The following is a 13394-nucleotide window of genomic DNA, read 5'->3' as shown; positions in this document are numbered from 1 at the left end:
AAGCGCACGCCGCGCACTTTAGCACTAGCCGCTCATGACTCAACGAGATAGAGACATTACGGCATGGCTACTGTAGAGTAGAGCCCAGCCAGACAGTTAGGTAGACCGTGACTGGACTGTGAAGAGGACCTGGTCAGTGTTCTCACTGAGTTACTGAGTTGCTGAGTCAGCGAGTCGCGGCGAGCTCGGACCAGTTCAAAATTTATAAAGCGGGATTAGGGTTTTCTTTTTCTCTTTTCCAATTTTTTATTTTTCTTCTGAGTTGTACACTGCTCATACACAAATGGTGAGGCCAAGGTGCTACTTGGACATAACCATTGGAGGAGAGCTTGAAGGAAGAATAGTAGTGGAGCTCTACAATGACATTGTGCCCAGAACAGCTGAGAATTTCAGAGCTCTTTGTACTGGTGAGATGGGTATTGGCCCTAACACCAATGTTCCTCTTCACTACAAGGTCCTCCCTCTCTCTCTCTCTCTCTCTCTCTCTCTCTCTCTCTCTTGTTAAAGTTTCAATCTTTTTTGTTTTTGGGTTGTGGGTTTTTTATTTGATTTCTTTGTGCATGTACTAGAATTTGTGATTTTACATTACATTGGGTTACAGGGTGGTTGTTTCCACCGCATTATCAAAGGTTTTATGATACAAGGTGGGGACATTTCGGCTGAAAATGGCAAAGGAGGAGAGTCCATTTACGGTTTGAAGTTTGAAGATGAAAACTTTGATGTAAAGCATGAGAGAAAAGGAATGTTGTCCATGGCCAATTTAGGCCCTGACACCAATGGCTCTCAGTTTTTTATCACCACCACTCGGACTTGTCATCTTGATGGTAAGCATGTTGTGTTTGGGAGGGTGATCAAAGGCATGGGTGTGGTTCGTTCCATTGAGCATGTGTCCACTATAGACGATCACTTTCCTACCCAACAAGTTGTTATTGCGGATTGTGGGCAACTTCCGGAGGGTGCAGATGATGGGCTGTGTAACATCTTCAAAGATGGTGATGTCTATCCTGATTGGCCTGCTGACCTTGATGCAAAACCAGAGGCAATTTCTTGGTGGGTCATGGCCGTGGACTCTATTAAGGCCCTTGGAAATGAGCAGTTCAAGGTAATGAGGTATCTCATTTCATTTCACAACTATGGTAAAACATGTCTTTTCCTAAGTATGCTGCACTTTTCATTTACTACTATTGTATGACCTTTGTTCTTGTTCTTGCTATTTGTTTACTTTTACGTACAGAAACAAGACTTTAAGATGGCCCTCAGAAAGTATCGCAAGGCTTTGCGCTACTTGGATGTATGCTGGGAGCTGGAAGATATCGATGAAGGTGAACCATTTGCTTTGCGCGATAGAGTGTCACTACTTGCTTTCATCATTTGATGACTTTATGTTTTGTGATTTTACAGAGACAAGCTCCTCTTTGCGGAAGACAAAGTCTCAGATATTTACTAATAGCTCAGTAAGAATTTTCATTTGTCAAATGATAAAATCACTGGATGTTAGATGAAATCTCTAGGAAATCTTCTTGAAATGAAAACAAAAGTGATATCTTTTGATAAGTAAACCAAGATCTTTAGTTAAGGACTGTAATGCCAATTTGCTGAACTATCTTTATTCAGAAATTTCTCATTTATGAATGATAATTATTGACATGGAACTTGTGTAACAGTAAGTTAATCATATATTCAGTAGCCTGATGGACTAAAAACTAATGCTTCTGAGTTTCCCTCCCCTCCTTGACCTTGTTGTTTATGGATATCTTCGCATTGAACAATCATATATTTTTTTGGTTGTGATTATTGACCATCCATATTTCTTATTCCTGCATCATTTTCAAGAAAATCAATTTAAATTTTACCTATACATTCTATTTCTATCTTCAGTACTGCTACTAGTCTTGCAACTTCCAGCTATGCCACTACGCATCTGTCAATGTTGGAATCATTGATTCTCTCCTTTTTAGTGTCATTTAGCTTCTCTGCAGTTGGTAAGAAGTCTTTGGGATGTGCACGGTGTGCAGTCATTCTGAGTGAGTCTCTCATTTACTCTTCTAACTAGGAAGTCTATAGCTGTTGGGTCCCATGAAGGACCCAAGCTGGACGTTGTGTGTTTCCATCAACTATGACTTTCAATTTTGAAGAATTTGTTATGATTTAGGTGTCTTTTGTCCAGTTATAGGACTGCATATTGAGTACATGCAAAGCTGGCTGTGTAGGCCCCCCAATTCTTTTTTATTAGAATGGTGATTCTGCCTTGACGCGGTGTCATGTGAACTCCATACAAAATTTAGTGCTCAATTATCCAATTTATCCATATAGGGCATGATTTCTGATGATCCTAATGAAATGAAAGCCATAACTTAATGTGAGTACTTTATGGCTCTTGATTTATGAAACACGAAAAGCACTTGTGCTGGTTACATGTTCCCTAATGACGCTCGAATACATCAAGTGATGGAAAATAATGGCAATCTTTAAAGTTCACCCTTGTGTTAATGTGAAGAGTCTGTGATGATGAGTGATACTTAGAAGATAGCTTAACTATGAATATGATAGATAGGCTTGGTTTTCTTCAGCGTTAATACTTTTCTGAATGCTAACTTGATTGTGCTCAGAAGTATTGTGTATTGTTTCTTGTACTTTGTTTTTACTGGTATCAACTAAAAAGAAAGGCATTTCCTATTATCTGATTGATTAAGAAGTGGGTTTTCTGTTCAGGCTTGTAGACTGAAATTAGGAGACCTAGATGGAGCATTGTTGGACTCAGACTTCGCATTGCGTGATTGGGAAGCCAATGTGAAGGCTTTGTTTCGCCAAGGCCAGGTATTAATCTTTAATTGGCAAGTCTGCATAATAGTTGCTGGCTGCTGTTTCTCATCTTACTTCTATGCATCTTGCTGGCTGCAGGCCTATATGGCACTTAATGACATCGACTCTGGAGTCGAAAGCTTCAAGAAGGCCCTGGAATTGGAACCAAATGATGGTCAGTAGTGTGAGATAATTTACATAACTTAATATAGAAAAAGAGGATCATTTGTAAAATAGCTTTTTATTTCTTGGAATTGTAAGAGTTGGTCTTTGTGAGAAATTGTAGACAGTGTCCAAGGGGATTTCTGAGATCAGAGAGCAGTTACAGGATTATTATGCCCATCCTTCAAATCCTTTATGTGTTTTTTGAGAATTTTTGTTAAGTATAAGTGACACATTTTTTTCCCAACAGCAAACCAGATTTAGTGGGATGTCATGTGGAAACCTCACATGGACATGAACTTGACAGTGTTTGGATTTTGAATATTAACTCTTATAAGTTATAACTAGGTTCTGTGAATAATTAAACCTCTATGTTTTGAGAGTTGATGACCAACTAGAGACATCAGACTATCAAATGATAGATTCCTGACCTTTGATCATGCTTTCTATTTTTCAGGAGGAATTAAGAAAGAGCTTCTGGTTGCTAAAAGGAAGGTTAGTGAGCTTTATGCGTATAAGATTTTCTTGCCAAACAGTGGATGCTTGTTTTATATCCTTTCAGAGATTTGAGAGTTAAACATTTTCACAGGTTGCTGATAGGTCTGAGCAAGAAAAGAAATCATATTCTAGAATGTTTCACTGATGAAGGCAGTCACATGGTAAGTTTTAAAATATCAATATTGCTTTGCTATTATCCATGTTTTGGACTGACTTTTTGTTCGTGCTATGTAGAGGCTGCATATAGTATGGATGATTTTGGATCCCTTTGGCACTTGCTAAGTCATAGCCAACTGGTTAAAGCGATTCTGTCTGCAGTCTTAATTGGCCTTAGGAAATATCAGGTATCAATCTTTTAACCCTTTGTCATACCGTAAATGGTCAGACTCTTGTATGCAACCCTTAATGTTTGTCAAATTCAAGATAGGATACGTTTTTCCTTCTGGAAGATTATTCACTTTCTTTGTGATTATATCTATCTGATCATTTGTTGATGTTTATAGTCGAGACACTCAGATCAAAACCAATTTTGAAATAGGTTGATATCTTTGCTTGGCTTTTAATCAAGTTTGTTCTTGTTTCAGGCTTTGTAGGAAAAGCAACACAACTAGCACAATACTTGAGGAAAACTCAGAATACTCTAGCTTCAATCAAATTTTGTTCCGAGTGCATTCACCTTTTGTTAGACTAGCATGTACCACTTTATTGCTGTTCAACACTGGCTAGCTACTCTCTGAATTTGTATGAAATTATCCAAACAGCCTTTTTATCTTTCTTACAAAAAAATGTCTTATTTGTTGCAATACAGATGGTTTTCTTTTAGCTGACCACTTCTTATTGTTATTGCTTCTCGATCTCTGTTTCTGTGGTTTCTGCTGATTTGGCTTGGCTATTGCTTTGTTCCGAGCTTGGGGGAGCATATTCTGTCTGGTGTCCACTTGGTCTCCCGTCCTGATTCTGGGATCTCCATTGTGTCCATCTCCACTTATAATTTCTTCTTTAATTTCCCTTCCTCTTGATCTTTTCTGAGAGTAGAGTCTGTTCAATTTTGCCAAAGCTTTGTTTCGGCTTGTCTCAGTTGCAAGCTTCTGTTCTAATGCAACTGAAACACGCCACTCTGAAAGAGAATTTTCATCTTCTGCTCTTTTTGTCAAGGCATGGTAGTCTTCCAGAGTGAGGTGGATGGTGGTTTTCTCCATTTCTGAACAGTTTATGTATTGAAGTGCTTCTGCTGCCGATGCACCAAGAGCTTCTTTTTCTATTTGTACAGCTCGAAGTCCAAGTTGCAGTGTCTGCAGAGTCTGTCTCCTCAGATGCAAGGCTTGTTTCAATCGTGGTTTTGCTTGTCGTTCTTCATCTGTATCCCGCTTAAACTTTTCAATCTCTTGGCACATTTGATCCGAAGCCTGATTTATTTCATCGATCATCTTTGTGGCCTTGTGTTCTTCTTCCCTTTTGGATCTGATGCGTATGCTGGTCGTCTCAAGCTGTGATTCAAGGTCTGAGATGATATTGGGTGTAGTACATTGGTTTTCAGCACTTGCAAGGCCAGACTTCACCATTTCGAGCTCGTCAATGAGAGGCCTGGAGTTTATCCATGCCTGCATGGTGCTCTCTTTAGCTTTTTTGAGTTCTTCCTTGGTCTTAAGCAGTTCCGCCATCTTAGACCCCAATGCTTTGTGACGGCTTTCATCCCACTCTCGTGATTTGTGCGAGTAGCTTTGCTCTTGTAGTTCATCGTGCAACTCCATTTGCTCTTTGCACTTGACAAGTTTTGGGAAATTCTGCCTAATTTGCTCCATTTGCCTTCATTATCTGCTTATATAGCAGCAATTTCCATGTTTTGTACTTTGTTAGGTTGTTTCTTCTGCTTTATTTAAGTTGTGAATGTTTATGTTTGGCGGAAATTCCAATCAATCCTCGTTTTAATATTACAGATGCCTTACTGGCAGATTCAAAATTGATATTCCAAGGTATGCTTTGTTGTTAACGGGTCTTTAGGTGAAGTAATGTCCTACATATTAGTTTTGGGTGGAAAGTGTGCGGCACTATGTGCTTAAAATGAATCTCTTGTCGTCTGTTATATATCAAAAATCCCTTTTGGCTTAGAATTGTTCTCATGTTTTTATATCATTAACCAAATATGAGATACAAAGCCAACTAGGAATGGTGAGGGGTTTGTAGCTTAAGCAGCAGTTGGCATTTCTTCCTTCATCGAGGTACTGAGTTTGAATTAATCCTCTTCAAAAATCGTTTGATAAAAAAAAAAAACATAATAAGCCAAGCAGGAAATGAAACCCATCTGGGTAGTAATTCTTTATTTTTGGATTGAGGATCATGACAGAGAAAATAACAAAATTAATGAAGACATTTCAAGCAATCTATTGTTTTATTTTATCTGAGCTTCCTTCCCTCTGAGATCGTTTTAGCAAACTTGATCAGAGCATCTTCATAGGTGCCCTCTCCTACACATTGCTCATACTTTCCAGTATCCAATTGCACCCGTGACACTGGCTTCTTCAACAGTGCATTTCCAATCTCCACAAGCCTCCTTAGATTCTTCTCTGTTGCAATATCAAGCGACGCTTCGTCGCCGGTCAACGAGTCATCCTGCAATTTTCACATCATTAGAAAACTATTTAGCATCATGCGTCAACAAAATGTTGTTATTTGTGCCATATTTACTGATTATGTAGTTGTGCTCGGTCTAGAATCATACCTGAATACGTAGATAGTTGTCGTTGGCCTGGAGGCATTGGAAGAGGGTGGACACATGAAAGTCAACCATATCAGAACTTGCATCGGCAAACATGTCTACCAAAGGTGTGCTCCCATTGTGAAACAGCCAATTGATCAAACCCCATTTGGAGGCTATGGCTGCACTGTACTTCTCTTCAAGCTTGGCTGCACCTGTGCCCAATGATAGCACCTGCAACCTCGTCGCATCAATCGGATCTGAGTTGTGCTTCAACATCTCTCTGTTTATGTGGCTTATGGCCATCATTGTCTGTACATGGTTGTAGATTAAATTAATTAATTCCTTAGTGCATTTTATTGGACACAAAAGACATTTTACGCCCTTTTCTCAGACAATTTGGTATGTTATGTTCCTATATCGGTATGCTGAATAAACATAATATGTTAGATATTATCTGGTAAGTGAACATTACCAAACTACTTACAGGATTGTTAGCGGCAACCCCACCATCAACAAGATTAAAAGTGCGAGTCCTTCCCACGTCATCCTTGACCTCGAAGTAGTGTGCCGGGAGAAAAGTGGGAGCTGCAGAGGTACTGACGCAGACGTCCGAAAGCTTGGCATTCTTCAAACTACTTTCTTTTGCCTGTAACATAAATTTAAGTCAATTACCAAAAATTCCCAAAATATTTGAAGAGTGAAAAAAAAAAACTATGGCTTGTTGTCTTACATCAATGGTTGAGAAGACCACAGGCTGAAGGTACTTGATATCAAAAGCTGGTATAACCACATTGGTTAGAGTCTGTTTTAGAGTGAGCTCACCAAGCAGCCCATGAGTCAATGTGCGCAGGTACTTCCCATCATATTTTGGCCCCTTTACCTCGTCAACCATACTTTTTATTGATCTCAATAAGTTATTTCCACTGCAAATTCCAAGTCAACTTAACCTTTAGAACTTGTAAATTCCTTTAAGCATACCGGTTAACTAATCTACAGTATCTCTGGGAATTGATACTCGGTGCGTACCAACCAATTTTTTCCCCTTGATTTGATTAGTTGTTGTTATGTTATAGAGCACTGACCTGCTCTGAGGAAAAATCTTAGGACTCTGGTCTAGATAGAATTTATTGATGTCCTTGGCTTCATACATGGGTCGGTTGTCCTTGTTGGGAGCTGTAAGCATGGTGGTGACAAGACCTCCGGTGCTTGTTCCGGCAATTATGTCGAAATAATCTGCAATTCTTGCATCGGGGCCATCCAATTGCTATACCATGTACAAATCATACCACTAAATTATCATTCAAGCAAATATAAATGATGGAAGTGAAGGCTATACATATATATAGAAAAAATTTATGTAATGTAGTACGTACCTGAAGCTTGGATTCAAGAAAGGCCAGGATGGTGCTGGGAATTATGCCTCTAATGCCACCTCCATCAATGCTCAACACTGTCACCATCTTTCTCTTTACCAAGTCCGTCGACATTTTTCGGATTCAAATTAAAGACAACCTTGTTTAAATCGAAATCTCTCTTTTATAAAATCAGTATCTGTGTGAAGATCAATTATGTTCTTGATAGCAAAGAGCCCAAGAAATGGTTCAACTGATATATAGCCAGGCGGCTAAGCCTTCTAGATAAAATTATATAATGCTCTTCATTTAGCTGCATGGCGATTTAGATCTTAATTATTTAATGATATGCAAGCTTCCTTGAAACCTACTCTCTCGCATAATATTGGCTGTCTCCGTCTGTAGATATGATTATATTGTTGATCCACTACTACAAGTTGATGGTAAAGTCTTCGTTTTTCTGTTTATTTATTATTTATTAAAAATATTTTCCATGCAAGTTGAAGCTTTTGTTGAAAGCTGCCTAATCCATTGCAATTGAATTCATAAAGTTAGTTTCTTAATGAATAATTGAAGACCATAGCCTCATAAAGATGGGGCAACCTATACGGTTAACAATTTTTTGGTCAATTAATTAACATGGTCATCTTCTTATGTTTATAATTAATCACTCATCTTCGTGCCTCACGAGTTTATAATTCAAGTGAAGTTTTTCGACTCATGAATTATAATTGAATTCTCGATGGCATTCAACTTGTAATCTTCGTACTCAATAATGCGAGAAATGTTAATGTTTATTTAAATCACTAAGAATCTCATTTATTTTAAAAAATTAAGATTTATTTAGCCATGTGATATCATGATATCATTTCATTATTCATAACTAAAGCTCAAAACAAGTTTGGATAACTATACTCTTCTTATTGTCATTTGATAGTCAATGTGAAGACAGATAGTCACGTACAAACCACATTATTATGGCAGTCAAGTTGACCCATTGGAATAATTGGATTGGATGGTCATCCATGGTTGGTAAGGAAGGACCATAAAAAACGATAAGATATCAGAAAACCTTTTTAAAGTATATGCAGCTTGGAGTTTTTTATAGGGCTTTTTTGTTTTCTTTTATTGGACTGGAGAATTTTATGAATTTACTCTTTACCTAATCATATTCATATCCGTGACGAATTGTTTTTACTCTTCGAAATTTTCAATCCGTTTGTTTGTTGCCAACTTGCCATAGTAAAAAAAAAAAAAAGAATGACATCCAATCCAGTTGGACTTTGACCTCATCTTCATGCATGTTACTTACTTACTAGTCTGTTTTATTTTATTTTATTTCTGTGATGAGCTGCTTTTGTGAGTTCATAATCAATAAAAATCTTTTAAATCCTTCATGCACAGAGTGATGTGCATTTGCTCCTGTGGCTGATCCAGATATTCCAGATATCAGCTTTGCAAGTTTAAGCCCCTGAAAACTTTGGGTTGTTCATCATCATGGTCTATTGGGAGATATAACACACTTGCTTATATGACCATTTGGCAAACTAGAACTTTAAAGCCCAAACTAGAACTTCTCCTACATGAACAAGTACCATAGTTTGGCTTCACTAGTATAAAGGTAAGAATGATCTTAGCTTTCTTAGGCTAAACAAGAATGATTTGACCATAATTAAGTGAAGAATTATAAGGGTCTACCTATATCACACTATTTTCTATATGTAGAAAGTTCAAAGGAGAAATGTAGCAATCACTGTTTTTGGTCAATATTAACATCAACGTCATTTTATACCCTATAGTGTGACCCAATAATGTGACCGTCACATCGAAATATTACTCCACTGACTCCATACTTTTAATAGACAAAAGGAATCTATGATATGGGTAAGATCACTTACCCAAAATTTAATGAATTATAATGCCCTTATCTATTTGTGTGGAGTTGGGTGCTTAGAACGGGACAAGCATCAGGCTTAAAATCATTTGCAGATTCGATGTAGAAACTCCAATCTTATTGATCAACATGGACTTTGGTAAATCTTACATCCGGCTTAATACTAGTATTATGAATGCAATCTTAGAATTTTAAAATATATATATATATATATATATTAGTAATTATTCTTTTATTTTTCAATTATGATTCACAACTAAATTAATGAACATGACAGAAAAAATAAAATAAAAATTAAGATATTGCAATTTATTGTTCAATTGTGCTTCTTCTCATCCGAGAGCCTTTTGGCAAAATCAATCAGTGCTTCTTCATAAGTAACCTCTCCCTCAGATTTCTCATACCTACCAGTATCCAAATGCACCCGGGACACCGGCTTCTTCAACAACGACTTTCCAATTTCCAAAAGTCTCTTTAGATTCTTATCCGTTGCTATATCCACGGTTGCCTCCTCACCGCTCAACAAGTCATCCTACAATTTTTACAACATTAAGTATTATATATAATGTTGTTATTTAGACCACATTTACTGATATATATCGCATTAAATAATGTACCTGAATACGTAGGTAGTTGTCCTTGGCGTGGACGGATTGGAAGAGGGTGGACACATGAATGTCAACCATATCAGAACTTGCATCACCAAAAATGTCTACCAATGGCGTGCTCCCATTGTCAAAAACCCAATTGATCAAACCCCATTTGGATGCCGTGGTTGCATTGTACTTCTCTTCAAACTTGGCTGCACCTGTGCCCAACGACAGCACTAGCAACCTCGTCGCATCTATCGGCTCTGAATTGTGCTTCAACGTCTCTCTGTATATGTGGCTTAAGGCCAGCATTGTCTGTAAATGGTTGTAGATTAAATTAATTAATTCCCAAGTGCTATGCCACGTTACATTTGTTGCTTTTGCCGAACAGTCTGATATGTAATGTTATATAACAATTTATTAATTAGATTAAAGCATGTTAGATATCTGGTAAGAGAACATTCCTAACTACTTACAGGATTGTTTGCAGCAACCCCACCATCGATGAGATCAAAAGTTTGGGTCTTTCCCTCGCTGTCATTGACCTCGAAGTAGTGTGCGGGGAGATAAGTAGGAGCAGCAGAGGTACTTATGCAGATATCCGAAAGCTTAGCATTTTTCAGAGCACTTTCTTTTGCCTGTACCATAAATTCACAACCTTCTTAGAATACCTACACATTATAATTATTTAAATTGTATACAAAAGAGTAAAAGGAATTATTTCAAATAATGTCTTCTTCCACGTTTACTAACATATAAGCAATTAAAAAAATATGTGAGTTCCACTCTGAAATAAGTAATTTGATATCCTTAAAACTAGAATTTGGATCGACTAAGAAGGGGTAGTTAATTCAATTATATTTCATTACTTTCCCTATTCCGAGTAATTAAACATGTCATTAGTGTTATCTTACGTCGGTGGTTGAGAAGATCACAGGCTGGAGGTACTTGATATCAAAAGTTGGAATAATCACAGTCGTGAGAGTCTGCTTGAGAGTGAGATCACTAAGCAGCCCATTTATCACTGTGCGCAAGTACTTCCCATCATACTTAGGCCCTATGATCGCTCGAACCATACTTGTTATTGATGTCAAGAAGTTATTTGCACTGCATGTTCCAAAAAAATTAACCTTAGATCTAATAAATTAACATATATATAAGGGGTGATTAGATCTAGGTCCAAAATGATTAGCTGTTTTTGGGTCTAGTCCTCGTGTTTTTGGTTTTAGATGTAGGTCCTTTGACATTTATTACTTTTTCGTTGTGTCGATTTTACCCTTTAAGGTAAATAAGGAAAATACATTGAAAATCTAAATTTAATGCATTATTTCCTTAAAATTGAATTCCGAATTTTGAATTTTGAATTTTTTTTCCTTGATAATATTCCTAATATATAAATAAAATACAATTTAATCAATAAAAAGTAAAGACTCACATATTATTCCAAATTTTCTATATATATAACCTGCATAAATGTTCTGTAAATTAATTTAAATTAATAGTAATATACACATAGTACATTCATTGCTGTGAACTTTCTTTTTTCCCTCAATATTGTCGCATAATATTGAAAGTACTATAGATTGGTACTCGATACCAAACAATCTTTTTCTCTGTATTAATAAGCCGCTATGGATCACTGACCTATTTTGAGGGAAAATCTTAGGGCTGTGATCTAGATAGAAGGTGATGATGTCCTTGGCTTCATACAGGGGTCGGTTGTCCTTGTTGGGAGCTGTAAGCATGGTGGTGACAAGACCTCCGGTGCTTGTTCCGGCAATTATGTCGAAATAATCTGCAATTCTTGCATTTGGCCCATCCAATTCCTATTCCATGTACAGATCATAAAACCAAAATTATAAGTAAAAATGAAAGCTGAGTATATATATATATGACAGTCCCGTTCTCTTGGACCCCTATGGTCCAAAGACTTGTGGTCACCCACCCTTAGATTAGATCTAAGGGTTCATAAAAATCTATTTAAAAATAAGTTTTATTTTACTTTTACTGCATAAGATATTAATTTAACTTAACCAAAAACTAAAAGTTAAAAAAGAAATAATAACACTTCACTCAAACAACACGTTCTTCCTTCCATCGCCGCCGCAACAACTCCGACGCCATCGCCGCCATAGTAACCCCGACTCTGGCGTCTCATACGAAAATCCAAATTCACCCATACCCTCACAATTTAACGCGATCGATATGTAATAAACAAAGGGAAAACTAGAATTAAAGAAACAAATGAATGAAGGTCTGGTAAAAAAAAATAAAAAATTCAGATGATGTAATTGTAGGATGCCCACCCAAGACCACGTCCTGTTCACATGTTATTCGCTTCTTGATGGTATAAGATTCATGGAAATCATGTTAACCAATAAAAGAGGAGGAAACCCAATTGTAGAAACCGAAAAAGTGAAAGAGCCAAATTAGAAAACTGTTCAGGTCTGCACACAAAAAAATAAAATAAAAAAATAAAAAATCAGACTATGCCTTTGCATTCAACTGACTATGGGTGGCTCGAGTAACATCATGTATGCAGAGGGTCGTCTACGATGCTGGAGTCGGAGGTGCTGTGGCGGCGATGGGAGGAAGAACACGTTCATGATTTTCTCCTCTGAACGTGTTTTTGTTACAGGGAACTTTTATTATTTATTTTTTAAATTTCAGTTTTTGATTAAGTTAAATTAATATCTTGATTTTTAACTAGTTTTTTCTGAACCCTTAGATTAGATCCAAGAGTGAGTGACCACAAGTTCCTTGGACCACAGGGGTCCAAGAGAACCGGACTAATATACATGATATCTATGGTGCATTTAGTATATATGAAATTAATGTATATTAATGCAGTACATACTTGAAGCTTGGATTCAAGAAAGGCTAAGAGGATGCTGGGAATTATGCCTCTAATGCCACCTCCATCGATGCTTAGCACTGTCACCATGCTTCTCTTTGTCAAACCAGTCGACATTGTTCTGGTTCAAATTAAAGATCAACCTTGTTTAAATTGAGATTTCTTTGTGTAAATCAGTGCATCAATATGGTCACTTATATATATGAGTATAACTGAGATTTGTGAAGGCTGTTTGTGAAGCCTGCCCAGATCAATTATGCTACTGATTAAATTAAATAATTGTATGATTAAGATTATTCAACGACTACTACAAGTTGATGCCGAAGTAGGGTTATTTTTTATAAATATTTAATTATTTAAAAATAAAATAAAATCCGTGCATGTTTAATCTGTTGGGAGCATCATTAGTAATATTATTGGATTAATCACTTCAAGTCATCTTCAAAATATTATTGGGCTTCATGCATATGTTTTGTATTTTAATACCATTTGTTGAAAGATACTGGTAAACCATCGATCTCGTTTCTCGGAAAGATGCCTAATC

At 36.9% G+C, this 13394-nt stretch overlaps 3 protein-coding genes across 3 annotated transcripts; 1 reads left to right on the top strand and 2 right to left on the bottom strand.

Annotated features, from left to right (window-relative positions):
* On the top strand, positions 1–4284 carry LOC110766126 (peptidyl-prolyl cis-trans isomerase CYP40). The gene is made up of 10 exons (XM_021969389.2): positions 1–454; positions 602–1102; positions 1235–1322; positions 1402–1454; positions 2713–2817; positions 2902–2977; positions 3422–3459; positions 3554–3623; positions 3697–3806; positions 4047–4284. The coding sequence occupies exons 1-8, from the start codon at positions 284–286 to the stop codon at positions 3605–3607; spliced, it is 1086 nt and encodes a 361-aa protein (XP_021825081.1). The 5' UTR covers positions 1–283; the 3' UTR covers positions 3608–3623; positions 3697–3806; positions 4047–4284.
* Positions 4285–5797: 1513 nt separating this feature from the next.
* Positions 5798–7798, bottom strand: LOC110766114 (patatin-like protein 2). Its single transcript, XM_021969376.2, has 6 exons — positions 7534–7798; positions 7243–7424; positions 6891–7083; positions 6645–6806; positions 6182–6469; positions 5798–6072 (listed from the first exon to the last, which is right to left on the bottom strand). The coding sequence occupies exons 1-6, from the start codon at positions 7645–7647 to the stop codon at positions 5857–5859; spliced, it is 1155 nt and encodes a 384-aa protein (XP_021825068.2). The 5' UTR covers positions 7648–7798; the 3' UTR covers positions 5798–5856.
* A 1924-nt stretch (positions 7799–9722) lies between these two features.
* Positions 9723–12989, bottom strand: LOC110766122 (patatin-like protein 2). The gene is made up of 6 exons (XM_021969385.2): positions 12854–12989; positions 11641–11822; positions 10911–11103; positions 10473–10634; positions 10024–10311; positions 9723–9938 (listed from the first exon to the last, which is right to left on the bottom strand). Exons 1-6 carry the CDS (start codon positions 12965–12967, stop codon positions 9723–9725), a joined length of 1155 nt encoding a protein of 384 aa, XP_021825077.1. The 5' UTR covers positions 12968–12989.
* Between the last annotated feature and the right edge of the window lie 405 nt (positions 12990–13394).

Source organism: Prunus avium, chromosome 7 (assembly GCF_965620075.1).
Source record: "Prunus avium chromosome 7, drPruAviu1.hap1.1, whole genome shotgun sequence".
In the NCBI taxonomy this organism is placed as follows: domain Eukaryota; kingdom Viridiplantae; phylum Streptophyta; class Magnoliopsida; order Rosales; family Rosaceae; genus Prunus; species Prunus avium.
The sequence above is the reverse complement of the archived record's forward strand: the minus strand, read 5'-3'. Positions and strand labels throughout refer to the sequence as shown.

Excerpts from the sequence above, each read along its gene's own strand:
- LOC110766126 (XM_021969389.2), top strand. The coding sequence starts at position 284 with ATGGTGAGGCCAAGGTGCTACTTGGACATAACCATTGGAGGAGAGCTT. Across the intron at positions 1,455-2,712 it reads AGATATTTACTAATAGCTCA|GCTTGTAGACTGAAATTAGG; the intron begins GTAAGAATTTTC and ends TTTTCTGTTCAG. Across the intron at positions 2,978-3,421 it reads GGAATTGGAACCAAATGATG|GAGGAATTAAGAAAGAGCTT; the intron begins GTCAGTAGTGTG and ends TCTATTTTTCAG.
- LOC110766114 (XM_021969376.2), bottom strand. The coding sequence starts at position 7,647 with ATGTCGACGGACTTGGTAAAGAGAAAGATGGTGACAGTGTTGAGCATT. Across the intron at positions 7,425-7,533 it reads TTCTTGAATCCAAGCTTCAG|CAATTGGATGGCCCCGATGC; the intron begins GTACGTACTACA and ends TACATGGTATAG. Across the intron at positions 6,807-6,890 it reads TGGTCTTCTCAACCATTGAT|GCAAAAGAAAGTAGTTTGAA; the intron begins GTAAGACAACAA and ends TTTATGTTACAG.
- LOC110766122 (XM_021969385.2), bottom strand. The coding sequence starts at position 12,967 with ATGTCGACTGGTTTGACAAAGAGAAGCATGGTGACAGTGCTAAGCATC. Across the intron at positions 11,104-11,640 it reads AAGATTTTCCCTCAAAATAG|TGCAAATAACTTCTTGACAT; the intron begins GTCAGTGATCCA and ends TGGAACATGCAG. Across the intron at positions 9,939-10,023 it reads ACAACTACCTACGTATTCAG|GATGACTTGTTGAGCGGTGA; the intron begins GTACATTATTTA and ends TAAAAATTGTAG.